The 23797-nt window shown below is 44.9% G+C and overlaps 1 protein-coding gene across 1 annotated transcript in view; it reads left to right on the top strand.

Moving 5' to 3' along the window:
• Positions 1-692: 692 nt before the first annotated feature.
• GRIN3A (glutamate ionotropic receptor NMDA type subunit 3A) overlaps positions 693-23797 on the top strand; it is a 68309-nt gene continuing 45204 nt past the window's right edge. Inside the window, exon 1 of the mRNA XM_059836481.1 lies at positions 693-1404. Within this exon, the coding sequence (XP_059692464.1) occupies positions 712-1404 (693 nt within the window). The 5' untranslated portion in view covers positions 693-711. The remainder of the gene's footprint in view (positions 1405-23797) is intronic.

Here is a 23797-nt window from a genome sequence, read left to right as displayed (position 1 = left end):
CCACCTTCGGTTCGCAGCCCTTGGGTCACGGAAAACTGCTCCGCCGCTCGGGCGGGTTGAGGAGGGTGGGGCGGAGGGTGACGGCGGCAGCACCGGACCGAGGGCTCCGTGGGGGCCGTCCCGGGACGCTCTCCCGGCGGTGCAAAGGGGCGGCCCCCCCAAGCCCCTTCCTCCCCTGGGCGGCCCGGGGAGGAGCCGAGCGGGGCCGACGCTCGCCGTCCCTCCCGGCGGGAGCGCAGCGCAGCCCAGCGACCGCCCGCAGCCGCACCGGCAACTTTGCCCGGCTCCGGAGCCGGAGGGGAGCGCTCCGAGGGCTGCGGGGGGACAAGGGCAGGGGGCTGGCGCAGGGAGCCGAGTCGGGATTACAGGGTGGAGACGCTGCGAGGCGGGGATCGGAGCAGGGAGCGCGGAGCAGCGGCGGGGAGCCGGGCAGGGACGCGCCGGCGGGCTCGGAGCGGGGAGCGCGGAACTGAACCGCGTAGAGCCCGCCCGGGCTGCGGAGGAGCGGCCGGGCAGGGGGAGCCGGGCAGGGCAGCATCTCACTGCCGGCGGGGCGAGCGGTGGGGGTCGGGTGCGTCCCCGGCCCCGCGGAACCGAGGGGGGCGGTCCAGGGGCTGAGCCTCCCCGCAGTCCCGGGGCGGGGGCGAGGCGGCGGCGGCCCCATGGGCGGCGGCGGGGGCGGCTCTGCGCGGGGCTCGCCCGCCGCGGCTGATGCCGCTGTCGCCCGCCCGCGGGGCGCTTGATGCGGGCGGCGGGGCCGGGGGAGGCGGCGGCGGGGGGCTCCCGGCCATGTGTCGGCCGGGGGTGCGCGGGGTCCTGGGCCGGGCGTGCCTGCTGCTGCTGCCGCCCTTCGCCCTGGTGCTGGCGGCGGTGCCCGGCTCCGCGTCCCACCCGCAGCCCTGCCAGATCCTGCGGCGCATCGGGCACACGGTGCGAGTGGGGGCCACCCACCTGCAGCCCCGGTCCGGCCCCCCCGCCGCCGCCTGGCCCGGGGAGGCGTCGGGCGGGCGCCCCGAGGGGCCGCGGGGCCGGCGGGCGGGGGGCGGCGGGGGACAGCGGCGGCCGCCCCCCTCGCCGCGGGACGCGCTGCTGCTGGCCGTGGCCAACCTGAACGGGATGCCCGGGCTGCTGCCCTACAACCTGTCCCTGGAGGTGGTGATGGCGATCGAGGCCGGGCTGGGCGACCTGCCCCTCTTCCCCTTCTCTTCAGCCAGCGCCTCGTGGAGCAACGACCCCGTCTCCTTCCTGCAGAGTCTCTGCCACACCGTGGTGGTGCAGGGGGTCTCAGCCATCCTCGCCTTCCCGCAGAGCCGTGGGGAGATGCTGGAGCTGGACTTCATCTCGGCGGCGCTGCGCATCCCGGTGGTCAGCATCGTGCTGGGCGAGTTCCCCCGGCGGAGCCTGGTAAGGCGCTGGGGACACGGCGAGAAGGCGGAGGGCAGGGCAGCGCCCCGGGGACGCTGCGGGGAAGGGTCGGGGGCCGGGCGTCGGAGCCGGGCAGGGGTCTCAGCAGGAAGATTCTGACCGAGGGAGAAGCGCTCGGACCCCGGGGCCGCCGGCGTCGCTCTTCGGACCTTCCCTCCTTTAGCCTCGGGGTGGCCGGAGAGAAGCGTCCTCTCTGTGGAAAGGCAGACAAGAGCTCGGTGGCACAAGCGAAGTTATTAGCCCGAAGCCATATACTGCGATAAGTCGCAGAGCCGAGAGCAGGAGAGGGGTCCAGGACATGCTTGTTAAGGGGGAAAGAAAGAAAAAAGGCAAAGAGGAAAAACCCCTAATGGCTTTCAGAGTGTTTGTTTTGTGTCTTAATGCTGTGGTCCGTGTATGGGCACTGCAGATTGGGCACCAGGTGACACTTCTCGGGGAAGTTGTTCAGTGTAACTTGACTTTGCATCGAGCTGAGCTAAAGCGCCAGGATTTTCTGTAGCTCAGTTTCACTTGTAGTTCATGCGTTGGTACTAGATCAGATTTTTTGCTAATTCGAGTTGCGTAACTAAAGCAGTGGAAACTGAAGCCCATCCTGTTCACTTGATTGTGTAGCTAAAATAGTAGAAATGGAATTCTTTATGTTTGGCAAAACTCTTAGGCATAAGCAGAAGTAGCATCAGGAGCTAAACTTTCTGTCACACAAAGATGTGTAACAGTGTTACACACTCTGGAGGAAGGTGATAGGTGCAGTATTTTGAAACTGTGTTTGGTGTCAGGAATCATCTTCAGGTAAAAGAGCTGGAAGAAAATGCTGTATTCTGTAAACCCTGCGCGAGGGAAGAATAAGTAAAATGGTACAGCTGCCTTTTAAGTACAGGATAAATAGTTGTTTTATGTAAAAAGAGGTAGCTCAACTTTGCTTTCAAAATGTAATTAGAAAAAAAAAATGCCTAGTGAATTTGCTTTGTAAAAACAAGTACAGACCACAGCTTGGATCTAATTTCTGTGTGTCTGGGGTTTTTTTTTCCAGTTTTTTTGTGTTTGAATTGTGACAGAAAAGGTAGAAAAAGTCTGTGTCAGGTAGTTCCTAGTCTGTAACTGAAGATGTGACTGCTGTATCCTGGTCTGAATCACAGAATGGTTTGTGTCAGAAGGGACCTTGAAGACGATCTCATTCCACCCCTTTCCACACCTTCTACCAGACCAGGCTGCTCCAAGCCTCATCCAGCATGGCCTTGAGCATTTGCAGGGATGGGGCAGCCACAGCCTCTCTGGGTAACCTGTGCCAGGGCTTCATCACTCTCACAGTCAAGGATTTCCTCCCAATATCCCATCCAGCCCTCCCTCTGGTATTTTGAAGCTTCTGCCCCACCACCTGTCATTCTATGTCCTTGTCAAAATCCCCTCTCCAGCTCTTTTGTAGGTCCTTTAATTCAGCTAGGCTTCTCTACCTCAGCAAAACCCATGTAACTCAGGTCTCTCTAGGTTTAAGCCAAAACTCAGGGGTAATCAGTGCTGCTGAATTCTGCTATTGATGGTGCCAGTAGCATCCCAGTTTGCTGTTACATCTACCAGCCTTGCAGCTGCAGTCACAATGGTGCTGGAGGCAACAGCCAAAGCCCCCTGAGGGCCAAATCCTGAACCCAGGATTTGCTCTGGCTGTTAGTATTATTTTATCTTCCATCTCAGAGAAGGGTCTAAGTTCACCCAAAGCTGCCTGAGTTCACAAGATATGTTCAACACATGCGGCACAGGGTTAGAATTCATGGCTGCTTTCCACGGACATCAAAGCTCCTGCTTAACTTTCAATTTGTTCTCAGCAGGGAGCCCAGAGGATGAGTCTGTCCAAATCAGGACTTTGTTCTTAGGCAGACTTTAACTGGCATTGTCTTCAGTGACAGTGAATCCAATGCCTGGCGCTGCACCTGTGCTGAACAGACTCAGTTTTTCCTTTGGGCCGAGTTTTAAAAAAATTACTTTTCAAGGATATGTGGATTTAAAAAAACAACTCAGACTTACTCAAAGGCCATCAGGCACTTACCTGTATTCAGATGTGTTAGTCTATCAAGGCTGTCTTGGAAGGGCTGACATCTTTCTGAACACTGGTTTTTTCATCTTTTCACTCACTACATACCATTTTTAGGCTAATGCTGGAGGCAGTGCTACAGCAGCCTTGCCTTGCATACTTGTAGAGTTACAGGATTTCCAAGAGCATATTGGACCCAGGAGTCCCTGGAGTTGTTGGCAAACTCTGTTGCAGGCAGGGATTTTGTGTTGCTCACAGTCCCATAGCAGCACTGACATGAAATGAACACGCCACAGACCTGTCACCTTCCTGTCTCTATAGACCTGGAGCTGCAGATTGGCTTCTTCTACCAGCTGGCCATCCTAGAGGAGGCAGTTGTAAATGACATCGTTGTAGACAAGGCGGATTTTACTGATAGGCCCAGCATGCAGGTATCCAGAGAAGAAAAGACTGATTTCTAACCCTGCTTTTGAATTGGCACCCTTGGTGTCACCCCTCCTGCTGATGCTTGGACAGAGCATCTTCCCTCCCACAAAACCACTGCAGCATGCCCTTAGGAGTGCCTGCAGGTATCTTTCTTCCACACAGGCACAGAAGCAGACCCAAAATTTGTTTTGCCCTTGGAGAGCATTTTGTACTGCGTACATGTGAAGACCATGGCAAGCATAACAAGCCCAGTATTCACTAGATGCTGTGTCATAGTGCTTCTCCTCAATATTGAAAGCTTTTATTAGGGTGATCTTAAGGTAGTAATGTCTAGCAAAGTCTCATTTTCCACACTTCAACAGAACAGGAACATAGACCTGTAATGTCTTGTGCTGCTGCTGAATGTCATTATTTCGTGCAGAAGTTTATAACAGGCAAATGTTCACTGTAATTGAAAAGCATGTTGATCTTGGAGCAAATCTCCTCTAACATGGAAAAAAGCAATGCTTAGAATAAAAGGGAAGGTAAAGATCCAGAAATTAAATACATTTCAATAATACTGCCTGTTGTCTCTGTAGTGTTTGATGACAGTAATGCTTCAGACGTCTAAGATGAGAGGAAATATACAGCACCACAGATGGTCAGCTGCAGTCATGTAAGATACCTAGACATTGTTTTTAAAAGTTCTGTGGTTGTTCAAACGTATTTAAAAATCAGTTTCTCATTAAATTCTACCACCCTGAGGATAAAAAAAAGAGAGCAAAGTCTTTCCCCATGCCATGAGCGATCGCAAGACAACAGCCATCACAAGGTGTGGTACTACACTCGTTCTCCCACAAAGCAACAGCTTATTCTGGAGGTTCAGGAGTGTGTTGATTTCAAGGGAGGCTACAGAGAGTAAAGTGTGACACACTTTCTCATTTTATATCTGTGATTTAATTGTTAATGTACACTAACAGTATATCCAAGTGCTGTTGTGACTTGAAAAAATGCTGTTTGCTTTTCCCACTTTACTGTCATTTCAGTAAATTTTCACACTCAGTAAGCAAAAGTAACAATTTAACACTGTCATTCAGGAAGGCAAAAAACCCAAACCACTGGATTTCTTCACTACTAACACGAATGCAAATTGCAGTGAAGCTTTGACAGCTCATTATTTTGGAGGAAGCATCTTCACAAGCACTGATGCCACTGAGGCAAGGCTTGTCACCTTATGTATGTTTGTTTCAAGAGAAGCACTTTATCTTTTGTTTCCAAGATTGCCAACGTCATTAATAATTTTCCCATGGATGGAACAGGGAAAAGATCCAGGGAACATGAAGCATAAATAAATACAGTGATATTGCTTCTAGTAGTACAGCTCAGAGCTGAGTCTGGGAAGAATAGCCCGTAATATCCATTTTGTTGGTGATAGTGATAGTATCAGAAACACAGGGGAGGTCATGTTTGCAGCAGTGTTCTCTGAATTCAAAGGAGATTTTATAGTGAGTTTCAGATAAATCAGGACCTCTGATGTCTGTTAACATGAAAAGGAATCTTCGCAGAGTAACTAAACTGAACAAAGTAATTGCAAATCATCAGTCCCTGCCAGTCTGTTCTTTCCCTAGTTTCTTTAAGGAACTGAAACTGTAGTGCTACTGATTACTGCTGTGACTTCAGAAGGGGTCAAAAGAATAAATAAACCAAATCAAAGTTCCAGATTAAACTGAATTTTCCGGTGAAAAGCAAGCTCAGCCTCAGAACAGCTGTAAAATAAACTGCCTATAAACATTTTTTATTTTGTTTTTAAAGGAATTATGCACTTTTTTTTTAACAGCTTCCTAATTTATAGATATTTCAGACCAGCCTGGGTGAGGAATTACAGGTCTTTTTGGAAATAGACAGGAATACCACTGTGAACACCGTGTCCTCAGAAGTCATACTGACGTGCAAGACACAGACTATGCATTGCACCAGTGAGGGCACGCAGAAATTACAGCAAGGGATGGAGATGTAGGAAAGCTTCTGCCCAGCTAAATGACCAGAGACACTTTTTTCTTTCCTCCTCAGAGACAGGATCTCATTTTTGCAGAAGAGCGGGTTTGATTTTGGAGAAAGTTTTAATAATTCCATTTTCCAGGGAGGGAATGCAACACACACGTTTGGCTGCAGGCTCTGGTCATTCAAGCTGCCACAGCTAATCTGTCTTAGTCCAGATATTGGAAGCTTGTGCTAGTGTCTGTGTAGATGAGGAATATGTGTTCAGTCTTTCCCTGTGGCCAGCGACCCTCCTCACCTGACACTGAGTAAAGAGTGTGTAGCACTTGCCTTTTGTCTGCTTCAGGAGGGTTTATGAGAGGGGTCTTGGGAGGAATCGAGGACAGAAATTGAGAGGATGTGCAAACAAATGCCCAGTTGCTTCTCTTTCAGCCAGAGAACCCAGTGATATTTCCTCTATCAAAAATCTTGGCGTGGAACAAAGAAAGGGGGGAAAAAACCCAAACTAGTCTTTTTATTGGAGTTAAAGAGTTTAAGGAAGATCCAGTTATCAACCCTGTAGAAAATCCCTTTTCAGAATGCAGGAAAGTGGTGGGAATGTTTAACTTCTCTTCTCCTCTGGGTCTTTAATTTTAAAGTCCCTTGGAGACAGAAAGAGCCAGAAGTCTGCTGGGATAGCACTCATTCAGAACTGGCCAGTAACAATTCCTTATCTCATGCCGATTCTTTGATGCAGAAAAGATGAGTTAACATCAAATTCAGTGCCATACATGATGTTTATTTTGGGTTTGGCTCTTTTTTTCTATTCTGGGTGTTCACAAAACAATGTCTTCCTTGCTGCTAGGTCTTTCATAACGCACTGCATAAACTCCTGTCAGTGATGAGTGATTAAAATATGACAGCGTTAAATCATTGATTATTACTTTGCTGAAGGACAGGCATTATCAGAAGAACCATCAAAGAATACTTGGCTTAATCCTCTAAGTAAAAATTATAATTTTGCCTAGAATAGGCAAATTTGAAGACAACCTGTTGTCAGATTCTATATGAGTACATAAGTTACTGTACTGAACAGATTGTTAACAAAGAAAAATAAGAGTATTGGAGTATTCAGTATATTTTTCCCCAAAAATTTGTCCATGAAAGCCAGTGGAAGTAGAGCTCTAGAAACTAGAAATCAATAAAAGATCTTGCGATGTGTTATTCAATTTATTTATTGTGATTAAATTCACATACTACCTAAAAACGTTCTCATTTAGGGTATGTATAATAAATTGTTTATTCTTTAAACTCATGAAATAATGAAAAGACATTGTTTTAGGACTTAAGACTGTGCTGGATCTAGTTAGAGTTTTAAGATCTTAAATAAAGTGTTTATATCATGTTCTATTATTTTCCTCTCTGGATTTCCAATCAATTTTAAAATGTTAAAGAAAACCAGGCATAACATGTCTAGAATTTACATATTTACTGTAATCAGCAGAAAACTGGAAAAAGCAGTTTCTTTTAAAAAACCTAAATTTGCCTTCCAACAAAGATTCAGACTGTAAACCCATGTTTCTGTAGGTCTCACTGACGAGCTTTTACAGAGTGGAAGGGTTGTCTTCTCAATTTGATGGAATGATAGAGTGCACCAGATCTCACTGCAATACAAATAGCTGTGCATTGCAGAGTTTGTTCTGAGGAGCTGAAAACAGCCAGAGAAAAGAGGAGGAAGAAACAAGAAAAGGAAGCAAGAAAACTGGAAACATCACCTGTCACTGACACAGGGGAAGAGAAGGAGAAAATAAGCAGAACTGAGAAGAGAAAGAAGAGGTGCCCTTCCCTATGTCTTTACTTTTTGTAAAGGTTCTAGCAGCACAAAGGAAGGGAACTGAATTTTGTAGGAAAGCACTGGACAAAGAGCTGGAATCACCAAGCACAGAGAAGAATGGCTTGCCCAAATGAGGGTTGAATTCACAGGGCTGTCTTGATCCTTGGCTAAGAATAGTTACTTCCAGTGAGTAATGCTTGCCTAAAAAAGCATTCCCCCCCACTACCCCACCACCCCAAAATGCATTGTCTTTCCTGCAGACTTCTCAGGAAACTGATTAAGCCGGGATCTAGGATGCAGTGATGGGAACAGGGATTAATGTGAAAGGTAGATAATGGTTTATTGCTGTTGCCAGAGGGATGTCTTGCAAAGGGTGTGAGGCCTTGGTGTATTTAGGTGTGATTAATGGAAGCATTTTTGCAAACTTCATACTGAGAGTTATGATTGGAGTCCCTCATGATGGTTTGGGACCCAGGGTGAGACTGGTTGGGACTTCAGAGCACCAGGTTACTGGGATGCACGCGGCATCATACCAATAGGTACCCAAAAGGGATTTCCTAGTAAATGGGAGCTGGTTCAGGCACAGAGACCTGAGGATTGGAGCTTTGGACATTAGTGACTATACTTTACTTCTGGCCCTGAAAGACTCCACATTTTCCCCAAAACCCTGTCAGTCAGCCAAATTGATTCTCACCACCACAGGGAAAGGATGTGCAGATGGAGGAAGTAGCAGGAGAACTGGGAGAAGGATTTAAGCTCGAGTAGGCAGCGCTGATAGATGATTCATTTATTAAGGGAGTCACACTTGAGCAAAGCTGCTTGTTCAAGGGGCTCCTCATCAGTGTGACTCAGAAGTTCACAGCCTGGCCCCAAGTGCTTCGCAGCTGTCACAGCAAGCTGATAACACTGCTCTTGGTAATGTTCTTCATGAAGAACTGAGACAGGCATACCACAGCCATTGTAACATTACATGCTGCCCTTGTGGGGCATTGCAACCAAAAGTTTGTGTGCAGCTGGCCTTGAGTCTTGGATTTGGCTGCAGACAGAGCTCCAGAGCATCTCTCTGTTCAGGCTTGATGTTCACCCCTCAGACCTGAGCTCTGTGTGTCATTTCTCTGCAGTGTAGGTCCATGCAGGCACTGATGAGCATCCTTCATCCCTGGAGCACAGGAATACCCTGCTGGTACAAGCAGAAAGCAGGGGCCACCCCCATGCCAGGCTGCCATCCTGTGCCTCTGTAAGCTCTGAGTGCCTTGTCAGTGAGAGGGGAGATGATGCTGAACCTCTCAAATGCTCCCTGCTGCAGGAATGGTGAGCTGGGAGAGCCCTCAGAAGCTGATGGGAAGGTTTCCAGTTGGCAGCGGTTTGGAAAGGTCTGGTGTGCAGTTTAGTGCTGGGTAATTAACTTTTATCTGAAATGCTCTGGCCGGGTGGCTGCAGGCTGCAGATGGGGGGTGGAGGAGGAGGGCACAGGTGGGCACAGGTGCCCCCTCAGCTGACACTGAACCACAGCAAAAAGGGAAATTACTGTGATCGTTTGATTCTTATTATTATACAGGAAAAATCAGATGTTGGGGAGCTCAGAAGAAGCAGCCACCATTTTTTTCTCTTCTTTCTACGGTATTTTTATTACTCTTTTTTCACTCGCTTTCATCTATGATGATCGTTTCCGAAGCCTGTTTTACAATGTGGAAAGTATTTGAAGTGGATTATAAAAATCTATGAATGTGCTGCACAGGCATATTTTAAACTCTTAGTATTTCCCTAAAGGCATGCTATCCCACTTCCAGCTTCTTTAAGACTGTGAAGAAAATGATTGCCCATGCTGTCTATACGACATTTTACAAGACTTTCTAACTTTAGACAGAGTCAAAAGACAAGACAGATCTTCAAGCATCAACTGAGATTTTAAAAATGAAATTTTGCATTTGTTGCAAAGAAAGAGCTATTAGACATAGCAAATAATAACCAGAAAGAGCAGCTGAATTATGCACCAGCCTCTCTCAATGATGCTACTGATAAAGCCGTTGCATTACACTCATTTTAATAGCACACTCACTCAAACTGGCTTAAAAAGATCTTTTTATTTTGCAAATCAGATGAAAAGTTAGTATCATTGAGTTCACAGTTTGATAATTTTCCGGTGCTATTTTAGGTGAAAGCATAATTATTTATCACTTTCTGAGTGTGTAAGGCTCACTCATACGTAACTGCTTTCTGTAAGACAGCAGTGGTTTTTAAGAATTTTCTGTACTCAGTGTAAGTATCAAAAGAGGGAAAACCAGATCTGACCAGGAGCTGCCCTCCTTTGAGAATATACTGAAAGTTTTTTAGCTGTGATTTACATTGTTTTAGTGTGCTAATACTATAGAGCTGATTTTACCCCTGCCTCAGAAGAGCAACAAGATCAAAGGTTTATGTGCCTGGGTTTCTTCTGCTTAAGTTTTGTGTGTGATAGGTGATGAACTACAGAGGCAGCAAATAGATACCCACTGACAGCCTTGAGGCAAACACAGGTAAAATAGTTACAGCAGAAACCATTGGTATTTTTTGTTGAAGTGTCAAGGCATAACATTTTCAGATGTCTCATCTTCTGTCCCTAGAAGTGTGGAAAGGCCAGGTTGGATGGAGTTCTGAGCACCCTGGTCTGGTGGAAGGATGTCACTGCCCATGGCAGAGGGTTGGAATGGAATGGTGTTTAAGGTCACTCCCAGCCCAAATTATTCTGTGGTCTGTGAAAGTGTCTGCTGCAGAGTTCACAACCAGGGAAATGGTAAAATGTGACATAAGTGTTTCTTCCTCAGAGATAATGGGGAGAGAAAAAATACCTATTAATCACCTCTGTAAAAGTTCCTATCACAATGTATCAGTATAGAAATATCCTGGGTAGGCTGGTACAGTTAACAATACTCCTGTGGAATCTGATTAGGAATCTTACATCAGCAGTCAACACAGGGAAACCAAAATGTTGATTATTCAGTCATCCTTATGATCATCTTTTTATATACATGAATTATTTACAGAGTACAAGATGCTTACAAGCTTGTTAATTAAAACCTCCTTTTTCACTTCAGTTATAGCCCTAAGATTTCTTCAGAGCATGTCATCCTTCTGATGACTTTTATTTCATGTTCATTAAGCCATATTTTGTTTGATGTTTTCTTCCATTGTCTAAACTGAAAATCCCTTAGTGTGGCATACTCTTGGGAAAGGATTCCTTCACAATGAGAGTTTGTTTTTTGAGAGATAGATGGGTGGTGGGTCTGTTTTGGATATTGATGCCCAGAACCCCCTGGAATGATCAAATATTTTTCCAGATGCTCTGTTATCTATCTACTCTTCCATTTTCAGTGTGGCATGCCCATTTCATCCTTTCTTTATCTTGCCCACTGGTCCTTGTTCTGAGGTCCTGTCTTCCACTCGAGGATACTACAGATCCTGAACTTACAGAGTCTGTGAACTGCAGAAAAAGACTGCAAGGCTCTATTGTGATACAAATGATCAGCAACATAAATTGCTCATCACTCACTGTTCATCTGCACTGAAGAGCACCAAAAATAAGGCACTTATTTATAAATAGCTCAGCCTGCTGGATTCCAGTGAAACACAGTTTTGTATCTTCCCACCATTTTGACAGTGCATATAAATATGTAACATGCAGTTATGTGGAAGTGAGCTGTGCCACGAAGTCCTCCTGGGGTGTTCACAACCCTTACAGGTTTATAAGTGGCAAATTTAGACCCATGGTGGGATGCAGCAGTGCCACATGATTAGCAGAAGACAGATGCTCTGTTTGACAGGGAATAGGAGCTTGTTGACCACCTCATGCTGCCGTTGTATTCCTGCCCAGAACTGTACTTTTGGAGGAAAATGAAGTGAGAATTCACAGTGAATAATACCTCTGATAATCTCTGCCTGAAAACCACCTGAAATTTCTGGAACAAGCCAGAACAAAGGAATGGCAGCATCTCAGAGCCTTACAAAACACACATGGGAGTACTTCCTTTTACTTCAGTCTTTTACTTCAGTGGCTTTGAGTAAGGACCAGTTTGAGATACAGTTTTGGTCGTTTAGCTAAGCCCATTATTTTTTTTTTTCTCCAGTCCAATAAACACAGGAATTGGTGATATACTTGGAATCTGGAACTTGCAAATACTTCAAGTGTTTGGTTTTGCTGTGCATTTTCTGTAAGCATTTGTCCTAGTGTAATTTGATTACTGAAGTGTTCATGGAAAGGGGAAAATGTTCCTGTTGAGGAGAACAAGAACAGCTGAAGTGAATCTTTTCAGCTGTATGAGTGCCTGCATGCTGTTTCTGATGCAGTTGACATCATTAAAAAAAAAAAGTATTCAGACTTCATTTAAGTGTGGTATTGTTTTGCTTTGAATGAGGAACTAGTCCAATAGAATCTGTGGTTTGTTGCTGTGATACTAAAAATATATTCATAAGCAAACTTCGGACTTCAGCTCTAACCTTTAATTTTACCTGAATTTGGCTTATTTTCACCAGAGAGTTCCCACTTTGCCTAAAATCTTATAGAAAGCAATTCACTAACTATGATCGAGAATAACTCAGACAATCCATCTTTTTGTGGATCCATATTATGCCAGCACTGTGGGAGCAAAGGCACATCTTCTGAGAGTCATACAAAATTATTGCAATTTTATTGGAGAATAATAAGTAGCAAAATGGCTTATTATTGTCAGTAAGATCAGGAGAAATGAGTCTGCAGTCTGACCACTGAACAGGGGACTCAAATGGGAAATTAATTCCTCTTCAATACAATTAAAACCACAGGGCTGAGTACTGGAATAGCTGCTGGTCTACCAGTGCAGGCATGAAGAAGCGCAGATGAATTCCTGTGCTTTGTCAGAAGTGTCCTCTGGAAGATGAAAAGTTGCCAGGGAATTACCCATGACATGTTGCTTGTCTGTAAACAATGACTGCCCAGTGTGACACTGATGTGGCTGCCAGTGAAAATGTTGTGTGGTGCTGTGGTATCTTTTAACAGAAGATCCTCATTTCTTGAGTCTCCCTTTGTTGCTTTTCTTCTCACTGCTGGCTGACTGTTCCACTCCAGTTTGCCACATACCTCACAGAGCACTCCTGGGGTATCAAAGCTTTATTGCAACAAAATTCACCTCAGGTTATAGTTTTGCACCTTCTTTAGTTCCGTCCCAGGTGACTGAAGTGTGTGGAACTGTAGTTCTGCACATTGCTGTAATAACTGAAGTACATTCCCCATCCCTGGAAGCGTTCAAGGACAGGCTGGGCAGGGCTTGTAGCAAGCTGATCTAGTGGGAGATGTCCCCGCCCTTGGCGGGGTGGTAAGGTTCCCTTCCAATTCAAACCATTCTAGGATTCTGTATCTTAGACTGACCAAGACTTGCACTCAAGTGGTAACATCATGTAAACAACGAAAGCTGAAATGTGGAAAGAAATAAAATCCCAGCATTCCTGTGTCTTCTGGGAACATACTTTCTTTTGGTGGCAGTTTTTGCCGGAGGTTCTCTCTCCCTGAAGCAGTACTGTTTCCTGCGGAGAGAGCGACAGCAGTTTGCAAGCTCTTGCCAAACTCTTAGGAGTGGTGATCTGTCATCCCTTCCTCTCAGGTTGTCTGGGGGAATTAGATACTCCTCTGCAACACTCCCCCCTGTTCGGAGCGTTAAAAAGAATCGCGGTGCCAGAAATAGTCGCTGCGAATTCCTTGTCCCCAGGCTTTGGTTCACCAGACTCTGCAGAGTCATCCTGGATTATTTGCATGGGGATGGAGAGACGCAAACATCTTGCAGAGATTAGTGAGACGTGACGCTCCCGTATTTTGTCGGAGGCGCTTATCCGTGTTAAACTCCTGGGGTGCGCCTCATTTTCGCTGGTTCTTACCCTCTCCTTCAGGAGGATACAATCACCCACTCAAGGAGCAGAAATAGTGCATGACTAACTATGTCACGGAACAAATGATTAACACTAAGTAGTTTGTGCAAGCTGTTTGCAAACAATCCACGTGCCGACAATTACGCTGGAGCAATTTTGTGAATACCTAACTCAGTGTGTTTTGCATAACTCAAGACTGGCTCCCAGATCATTAAATTCATAACTTCTGTCTCGTTTGCTAAATTCATGAATGTCATTATTTCTTCTAGCCCGTAGAACTTGTGGTGTTAGACTTGACTGTGTTAATTAGTCTTGGACTAACACCGGACTGACAAAACTGTTGGAGTGGTGGTGGCTCTGATGACTGAGGAGCTGTTTAAGAGGAGTAACAGCTGCTGTGTTTTTAGAGTTGCTAAGTCACTTGCAAGTTAACGTACAAGTTTTTAAGTGCAGAGGAGGGCAGGCTACACTGGCATTATTAATCTGATGCTCTCAGACTCTCAGTGACTCAAATAAAGATGCCGTTTGCCCCAGCTAAACCCGAAGACCCACAGACCCAAACACTGGCTGCCCAAGTGCATCAAAACACTCTCAGAGTTCATTTCTGAGACCCGAGAGTCTCTTTGTCAGCTGGAATAGTTTATTAGCTGTCTTCAGGGTCAAAAGCTGACTTGTAGAGAGCGTAGCATCCATAGGCATCATCCCATGGATCAGGGCAGGGAGAGCTGATCTTGTAGAAAGATCTTGTAGGTCTGTAGGAATCTCAAGCATAGACAAGAGTTTATTGATTCATTTGGTTCAGAATGTTTGGGAGCCTTTTGACTCACAGAAATGTGCAGCCCAAGCAGATGCTAAAACTCTTAATAAGTTAACTAAACGCCCAATGTTCTTGGGTAATTGGTGCTCTGCAATGAGTGTAGGGGCTTTTCAGCTGTCACAGGGTTTTTTCAACCCTATGTAATTCATAGGAGGAGGAACGTTAATTTTTAAGGGAGATTATAAGGTATTATTTCATAATAGGATATGGAGGCAATGGAAATTTTAAGGAATTGCAACAGAGAAGATATAGCCAGCATCAAAACTAGATTTTGTAGGCCTTTTTCATAATTTCCATGCTGCAAAGCATTCTTCCCATCACTAACATCCAGGCTATTAAATTGTTGCTGTTACTTTCATTATTTTCTGATAAACCAGGCCAACCCCTGTTAACCTGCCACAACAGTTTTTTTCCCCTTTCCCTTCAAGCAATGTAAGGTATCAGTACACATAAGTTTTTACATAAATGGGTAGGTTGGAGAACTTTGTTTACAGAGAAGTTAAATTGGCATTTAATTGTGTCTTAACAATTTATCCACCTTCTTCTGATATCTTTTTCCTACAAGTGTACTGGATTTCCCTACCATGAAAGGTCTTGCCTGGTAAGAGCACTATGCTGAGTTATTTATGGATGGACACATTGCTTAAAGCCTCAGTTACCACTGCTCCAGTGAATCTAAACATGATTCAAAGGGGGGATTAATATGTATGATTCATATTTCGTCGTTACTTACAAATCTTGTGCAGTCACTTCATTCTTGGTCCAAATGACTACGATAGGTGCAGAGTGAACCCAAACTGGTAGCAGTAGTCATGGAAGTATTTGTGTGTAGTAGGGAGGTGAAGGTGTTGCGTAGTTTCTGTCAGGCATTTAGATGAGCCTAGAAGATTGAGTCACAACTAGGAGCTGTAAATGCTCACTTGATGATCTTGCACATTATAAATCCAAGAGTGAGACAGGGATGGCTGATGGTTTTTGACACATTCTCCCAAACCTTCCCATAATACTGGCTGTAAACCATTTTCTGCCCTCTGAGGTACCTACTACAGCAAGATCTTGTTTCGTGGCTGTACCCAGGACACTTTTGAAATACTGTGGACCCTTAGTTACTTGCTTGTCCCCTTTAAAATAATGAGGAAGTCACAGTACCAAAATACCCATAGACATGGGATCCTGATGAGGGGATTTTCAGTGGGATGTTGGGAGGACACACCAATGCACCAGAGAAGTATAATGGTGCAAAGGCCCAAATTATTTAACAACATATAGAACAAATAGCTGTTACTTCCGTTGGTTTTATATATTGAGGCAGTTGTGTCTAGCACAGGAAAGAAGTGGAGATTTCAGCCTTAGATTTCGCTTCTGGCAAAGGCTTGATGTATTACTTAATCTGGTTTTTTTTCCCCTTTTTCCCTCTGATCAGTGGCTGTGTAAAAGGCTTGAAGTATTTATCTTGCTGTAAGCCTTAGGAAGGGTGAGAAGCCTGGCAGTGATGTGTCTCCCTGGGGCACTGTGGAGGGGGTTATCCCCACTTTCCAAAGGGGTTTGCTCCCTGAGATTAGGCAGGGAACTCAAACTGGATTGCTCAGGTTCTGTATTCAACAACCAGACGGTGCCTCTTCCTCCTCCTCCTCCTCCTCCTCCTCCTCCTCCTCCTCCTCCTCCTCCTCCTCCTCCTCCTCCTCCTCCTCCTCCTCCTCCTCCTCCTCCTCCTCTCCTGTGTGCCTGGTAACAGGCTCTGTGCAGTCACACACTTTAGTGGGTCGTTGCTATAACACTTTATTGGAAACTCAAATGCTTCTGCCTTTGGGGGCGGGGGGTGGGCGCCTCTTGATTACAGGATCTTGCATAATTTTGTGCGCATTTTGTGGTTTGCACGCTCAGAAAAGGCAATTTCAAAACACGGCCACAAAACTTCTGCAGGCTGGCTTGTCTTTCAGGCTTTTGTTTGTTTGTTAATGACAGTGTTTTAAGTCAGTATTGGGAATTAAAAGTAGGGAGCAGTGGTTAAAGCATTTGCAGTGGGTAGAAGCCACTAGGCTTTGGTGCATTTCCAAAGTTCAGATTCCTGTCTTTTGTTGAAAGGTAGTAAGTCTGCACCTTACAAACACCACAGCTCCCAGTTTATTTGGGTTTGCCCCTTGCTGAGGAAGGGAGCATCCCTGCCTGATTAGTGAAAGGCACCCAGTGAGCTGAGGTTGCCTGTGCAGGATGAGACCCCCTGACCCTGGCCAGCACTGTGGGCTTCAGGTCAGCAGCAAGAGGCATTTCAAGTCCACTCAGGACAGCACATTCCAGTGACCCATCCCCTTTGTCAGCTGTCTGCATCCCATCACATGGAGAGTGTATTTGTTTTTAAAAGAGATGTTTGATTTTATTTTTTCCCTGCTCATCCTGTGCCCTGAGAGTCAATTTTAACTTTTTTTTTTCCTAATTTCCCATCTTTCTAATTAAATCCTTGGTGTATTAAATAAGAAACCTCAAGTGAAGCCGTTTAAATTCTGATCCTGGTTTTAAGCCAAGCCACGTACACCCAAGAATTCACCTTAGAGCCATGTTTTTAATGCCTAGCCTCAGAAAGATGAACTACTAACTTAATCTACCCTGGCCTCATTTAATAGAGTTAAGAGATCAGGCTTTGCAAGCTTAATTCTCAGCTTTCTTTCATACAAAAAAATCAATATAGAACAAAATGCCCTTGTAGCTAAAATTAATCCTGTGAAACATGCCTGGAGCAAGGCCCAGCAGAAGAGGATGCAATGATGAGCTGGTGCTGGCTTTCTGAGGAACGGGACATGGGTCAGCATTAATTTCCCCTGCTGTAAATTGCCATATACAGCTATCATTCCAGGGGTGCCCTGTGGATCACTGCATGGGTATTTCTTTGACAGGCAGAAGAAGAAGGATACTGTAGAGAAGAAGGAAACTTCTTCTCAGGGACACAGCTGCTGAGGGTATGGGGAATGCAAATGCTCAGGAGAGGTTGAAAACACTTTCAAGCCATGCTGTAATTGCACTGGTGAGTGAAAATGGTGCTCCATCAGATTTTATTCCTTGCTGCAGGTGTTAATGGTGGATATAATTTACTTGGATTAAATGCTGTGTGCATACACCAGGTGCATCTCAGAAAGGGCAATAGCTGCTTTTGTAAAATAGGACCAGACTTCTTTTACCAACACAGCGTGAGTCAGTCTTCTCCATACCCTCTCTTTTATTCTCCATTTCCTTCCAGAATTAATTTATTCTTGTTCAGTCACTGTTTTGCTTATGCCAAAAGAGTTAAGTCATACAGAAAGAGTACTCACAGCCTGTCATGCCTCTGAAAAAGCAGGATTTTCCAGCCATGTGCTGCAGGATGTCCATCTTACTGATGGGAAGGTGGAAGCTGCTGAAACAGGACAAAGATGGGAGTACTGCTTCAAGAGCCCTTTATGCTGAGGAGCCTGGCAGAGGTGACGTGCCAAGGAACCCAGTGTGGAGCAATGCTTGGCAATGTGCATCATAATTACAGCCCTGGTTGCCAAATTCCCTGTCAGCTCTTGTGCTGTGTTAGCAGGGGTCCTCAAGAGCAAGGCAAGCAAGCAAATATTGCACTCAGCTAATGTGAGCTTTAGAAACCCTTTCTATGTGCAAAGCCAGGAATTCATTGTTAGCCTAATCGAGGTCTCAGCACTCTTAGCAAAGTGATATTGTTGGTCTCAGTGATGCAGGGGAATTATGCAAGTGCCACAGCTCATTCTCAGTAACAACACAGTTCAAAGTGTTGTAGTCAGAATCCCTGCATCTCTGGGATCATCCTCTGGGTTCCCAGATCTTTAGAGAGACAGAGCACGTGTGCCTGTGTGGTTTTGGGGGCTGGGGGTTGTGACTGGCCAGTAATCTGTGTTCCAGGATTTCTCAAGGCAGGAGCATCATGTTGATTTTGGGAGTTTCTCCCACTTTTGGTCTCTTCTCTCTATTTGTTAATGCTGCCTGCACGCCTACTCCATTTACTTGCCCGTTCCTCATTTGTTGGCAGTTCTACCTTATGTCCACATTTGTGGTATGTGGTACCTTTTACACACTGGGTAGTTGTCCTTTGTTCTGTGTAACTCCTGTTCTACTCAGTTCTTAGGGTTGCAATCTCCTAATGACCAGCAGCTGACCACTGGTGAGTGGTGATTTTTAGCTCTGGCACCTCCTGGTGCCATTCTGTGCTGGCAGTGGTGTTTTTTGCTATTACCTTGTGATGTCACTTCTGGGGACCTTCAATACAACCCTGTTTGGTTTTTATTTCATCAGTCTTCAAACTCTTATTTCTCCATAATCCAACTCACATTTTATTCCTGCAGCCTGGTCACAGCTATATCTTTGATCTGGGGTGGTAGGTAATCACTCTAAAAGGCTAAGGAGAGTTCTTCCATTAGCAGACACTCACACAGAGCAGCCTTGTATCTGCTTAAATAGTTTTCTTCAAGTTAAACCAGCAGTTACCAAAAATTTCTTTACAACAACAGAGTCTTCCTCTAGCATACCTCAGATGTGAGGAGCAAGGAGACAAATTTCAGCCAGCCCAAGGAACTTGTAGTATCTGCTTCAACCTGCTGCTACTGTTTTGGCTCTGCTGCTGTCAAAAGCTGAATTGCTCGAACCAAAAATGTGGGGGGAAAAGCCCCTCCCCTGTGCATTGCATGAATAACAAGTGGGAAAACTCAAGACTGCCTGCTTTTGAAATGAATCCATTTGGATTGGAAGTCAGGATGTGCAAAGCACTAGTGCTTGTGAGATGCTCCTCCACAGAAAAGCTCAGACATCCCTCAACAGTCTGCTGAAGGCCTTTGATTCAATAGAATGCTGTTTCTTCTTAAGGGTAGGATTAAATTCTGCTCAACACCGTTTTACAGCTATCCAGTCCCACAGTGGCAATCAGAATAAACCCCAAAAGATGCTCTTAGTGGAGCAGCCACTGTGGTTTGTATTCTTTAAGGGTGTGGGAAGACTTGTAGTGGGGCAGCTCCTTCTGGCAGATCCTCACCCACTTCAGTAGACCATTCTGGCCTCCACACACAGCAGCTCCTGGCAGCTTTTGCTCCAATGTTTGCAAGGGCTTTCTGGACTCTGATGACAATTCTGTGGCAGCTGGGAGTGAACACCACAGATATGGACCCACCACTTCCTCCCACCCGAATTGTACTGCCATTTTAAAGAAATGTCATGGAGAATCAGCACAGCTCCCCCTGGTCTGTCTGCACATGCCCTTTTTTAAATTATAAAGGGAAATTTTAGGGAAGGGAAAACTGTTCTCTCTCTTGGATCTGTATGAAATGTTCTTCATTGAACTTTGAATGTTGGATTTTTTTTTTTCCAGCTGAAGCAAAGAACACCTTGAAGTTTTTGAAGTAATATTACTTAGGATAATTTATAAGTGGCTATTCAGATAAATAATGGACCCTACTTTCCAAGAGCAGTTGAAACTTCATATTTTACATTGCCTCCATGACCTTGTAGAAAGCTGTATATATTCAGATTAGCTTGGAGTATTTTTGTGTAGCATTAGAGAAAGAGACCTCAAGTCATGTCTGTCTGGTCTAATAAAAGAAATAATTTTCATGACAAACTAAGTCAAAATTTAAATTAAGCTAACTCCTGTGGTATAGTGATTTTTAAAATCAACAGTCAGTGCATTTTTAGGATTTGCATGTAAGCATTGCCTGGATGGATGCCAGGCTTCTTTTGCTGCAGGAATCAGGATAGCTCTGGCTAGTCTAAGAAAGCTTTTCTTTCAGAGCTTTTAAACCCTCTGCAAAAAAACGGTCTTTAGTGTGGGGACCAACCCACACTAAAGGTCTTGGTCAAACAAGGGTGTATAAGGAGACAGATGGACAAGAAAAGGAAAAAAGGAAATTCTGACATCATCTCACTGGATTTTGGTCCAAAGCAGGTCTGGGATTTTCTTCCCCAGAGAACCAGAAGTCTGCTTAGCAGAAGCAGCAGAGTGCTGAGGGCAGAGCAGGTTTTTTGCTGGAACGGGAGCTCCCCTCCCCTCCGGAGCAGCCCGTGGGCTGGGCAGGGGCTGGGATGTGGTGCAGAGGAGGCACCTCGGCAGCTGGTCAGGAAGGGGGGCAGGACTTCCCACAGTCTGGCAGCTGTCAGCACAAACTCCTTCTTGAAGTGTTGCCATTTCAGCAGAGGCAGCGCACATTAAAAAGATAAAATAGCATTTCCTAGCACCTTTTCTCATAGCATGAAATGAGGAAGTGCCCATAGACTTTAAGGAATTGGGCTTTAGGCCTAAATTTTTCTAATTTCAACCATGGTAAAAAACCAGTCCTCCTGTTTTTTGAATCTGTGGCATCACTTTGCTCACAGCTGCTGTTGAGCTCTGTTTTAGAGCTGTGAGTCCCCACAGTGGCACTGCAAGCCAGGAGGAGTTTTTACTTCAGTGGAACTTTCTCTGATGTGATTACATGCCCTGTTTTCTCTTTTTTGTTTCTTACCAAAAATGTGTGTATATATAGATATGTATATATATATGTGTGTATATATATATATATATGTGTGTGTGTGTGTGTGTGTGTGTGTATATATCTATATATATCTATCTATATCTATATCTATCTATCTAGCTATATATATATATATATATATATATATATATATATATATATATATATATATATATATATATATATGTAAGCACTGCCTTTGCCCCAAGAGTCAGAGGGGAATAATATTTTGTGTGTTGTTTACTTTTACACAGTTAGCAAAATAATGTTCACATCTATGCTTTTAACTCTGCTAATGAAGCTATTAGAATGTCAAATAAAATGTCACCAAGACTATCTCTAATTAGCATTACAAATTCCATTGAAGGGATAAATGACCAGATCCTTGAGGGTGCAAGTCAGCCCAGCTCCAGGCACTTGTGCTCGAAAGATTTACAAGGATGGGTCTGCAGACTGATGAAATGGAGGCCTGGAAATTGCTGCATTAATGAAATGCAAACCGTGTTTCAGCTGTTAAATGAACCTGCTCTCTCAGGTGTCTCAGGCAATGGGAAAAACCTGTAAAAACTGCTCTGGTTGGGATACAAAAAGCAAATCAGTAGCTGCAGTCTCTGCTGATGGGCAGGAGAAGAGACACATCAGACCGTGTACAGCTTAATGTTCCATGAATGGCTTGGTCCAGAGCCCACTGACAGTCAGTGGAAAAGACTGCCAGCATCTGATCCAAAGGCAGTTAGTCAGAAATTAAGGATTCGAGGCCTGTTCTTTACCCAGTAAACAGTGAAGTCAGGTGGTCGTGGCTGGTTTATAAAACAGGAGCTAGTGATGTCCAATAAAAAATTAAGCACTCGTGGACATGGAAGATGTTTCTGCTAACTGCACTGTGTAAACACATTACTAAAAACAGAGAGCAATTAACATTATTCAAATAAAGTTAAATTGTCTTTTTGTGTAGTTTGAAGAAAAACTGGTGTAGATCACCAGTCTTCAATGGCAGCTTTAAGTCTAACTTAAAGATATTTAGACTGAATTTCCATGTTATTTTTAATTGTCGTTTTAACTGAAATAGTCAAACTCTGCTAATTTCAAAAGGAAGTAAAGGAGGAGTTTGCCCAAGAGCTTTAATAAGGGCAGAGCAGAGTTCAATACACAGATGAAGTCTCATAAATCTCTGTTCCTTTATTACCACGAAGTTGTACACGTCTAAATTATCATTTCAGTTGTCAGAAACCTTCTCTGTGAAATTCCACTGTTTCAGCAATTACCACTAAATGATTTCATAAATAATTTGTAGAAGTTCTTCATTAAAAAGCAGTAATTGTTGACTTTGAAGAGAGACAAATCAACAAGAGATCTGTAAAACTATAAAAAACACTGTAATATCAAAGGCTCTCTACTGAAATGTGGCTTCTGTGTATCTTTCTTCAACTGCAACCTACATACAAATGAAAAATAAACCTTTCAAAATATAATTAGGAAGGCATTAAATCCAAACATCTCCAAAGAAGCATTCCCTTCCCTCAGTCCCAGTACAAAGGAAACATCGATTGCTCTTCCTCCCCAACACTTACAGGGGTGTTCTCATGGTGTGCAGGGACAATTACCTGAAACCTTAGCAGAAGTAATGCCTGGTGACTAAATTTTATGTTCGCTATTGTATCAGAAAAATTCTGAAGGCAGGTTTGCAGTCCAGTGCTCCTAGCAGAGAAAAGAGACTCTGCTGCTTTTCCAGGGCTGAATCTTTATCTTTCAAGCATCTTAGCAGGGAATTTAGCAGCTAATAAATCACAGTGATGATAAGTGCTTTTGCCAGTGCATCTGTGGGCTCCTGAAGGTGATGGCTGAAGCACAGATGGTCTCACTCTGAGGAGCCCTTCTACACGCAGGCTCAGTCCAAGCCAGGTTATCCCAAATAACACCCCTGTTCAGGGAGGAGGAGTATCTCAGCATGGGAATGGGCTGTTGGACCGTGCTGACACATCCAGGTGTGCTGCTCAGAGGACAGGGATCACAGTGCTGGAGCTCCTGAGGACTAATGCTGTGGGTGTGGTTCTGTAGGAGAGTCCAGCCCTGCACCCGAGAACTCCCAGTCAGGTGGAAACTGCCTTCACCTGCAATGCTGAGTAAAACTTCATCCATTTTTCTGGCCCTGTGGCAGAGTTCCACCTTCTCTGGACTGTGTGTGCTTGGAGGCCCCAGGATAATGCCCAGTGATCTTTGGGTGTGGGTTTTCATCAGTTCAGAGTGTTCTAATACAGGAAGAATGGTTCTGTGGAGGAGCAGAAGCAGTCTTGCATTTGTGAAACTGCACGTGTGCACTGGGTTTGGCATGAGGACATAGCGATCTTCAAAGAGCTGAACCTGCTGGGTGAGGTGGAGAGACAGTGCTCACACAGTCTTATCCCTACTGGGATATTCTGGATACTCTTACTCCCCAAATGTGCTGGGACCCTGAGAGCCAGTGCAGGTTATGAGAGGTGCCAAAACCAGACCCAGAACAGGGTAAGCTATCCAAAGGCTCCAGTTTTTTTTTTGTTTCCTGGGCTGTTTGATGCAGTGGTATGGACACAGCTGTTACTACAGACATATGTCACTCTCTGGTTGTTTCTCTGCATCCAGTAGATTTCTTTGGTTGATCCCTGAGCCCATCCCATAACAGCCATAGTAGTGTGCTTGAGATGTTATCCTCCTGATATACTGAAGGTGTTTGCTGCTCCCTGCACAGGGATGGTCAGATTGTGTGCTGTCCTTTGTATGTGAACGGAGGGTGTTCTGTGTATCCTGAAAAACATTTCTTCTCACTGGCATTAACGTTCAAATTAACTAAAGCTTGCAGAATTTGGCTGATGGGAGGTGAATCATTGTGTACAAAATATTTCTACTTCTCCCTAATCTTGGCCAAAGAGGACAGGGCAAATCCTTTCTACTCCCATCGATTTGCAGTGAGACACTAA

Source organism: Haemorhous mexicanus, chromosome Z (genome assembly GCF_027477595.1).
Source record: "Haemorhous mexicanus isolate bHaeMex1 chromosome Z, bHaeMex1.pri, whole genome shotgun sequence".
Taxonomy (NCBI): Eukaryota; Metazoa; Chordata; class Aves; order Passeriformes; family Fringillidae; genus Haemorhous; species Haemorhous mexicanus.
The sequence above is the reverse complement of the archived record's forward strand: the minus strand, read 5'-3'. Positions and strand labels throughout refer to the sequence as shown.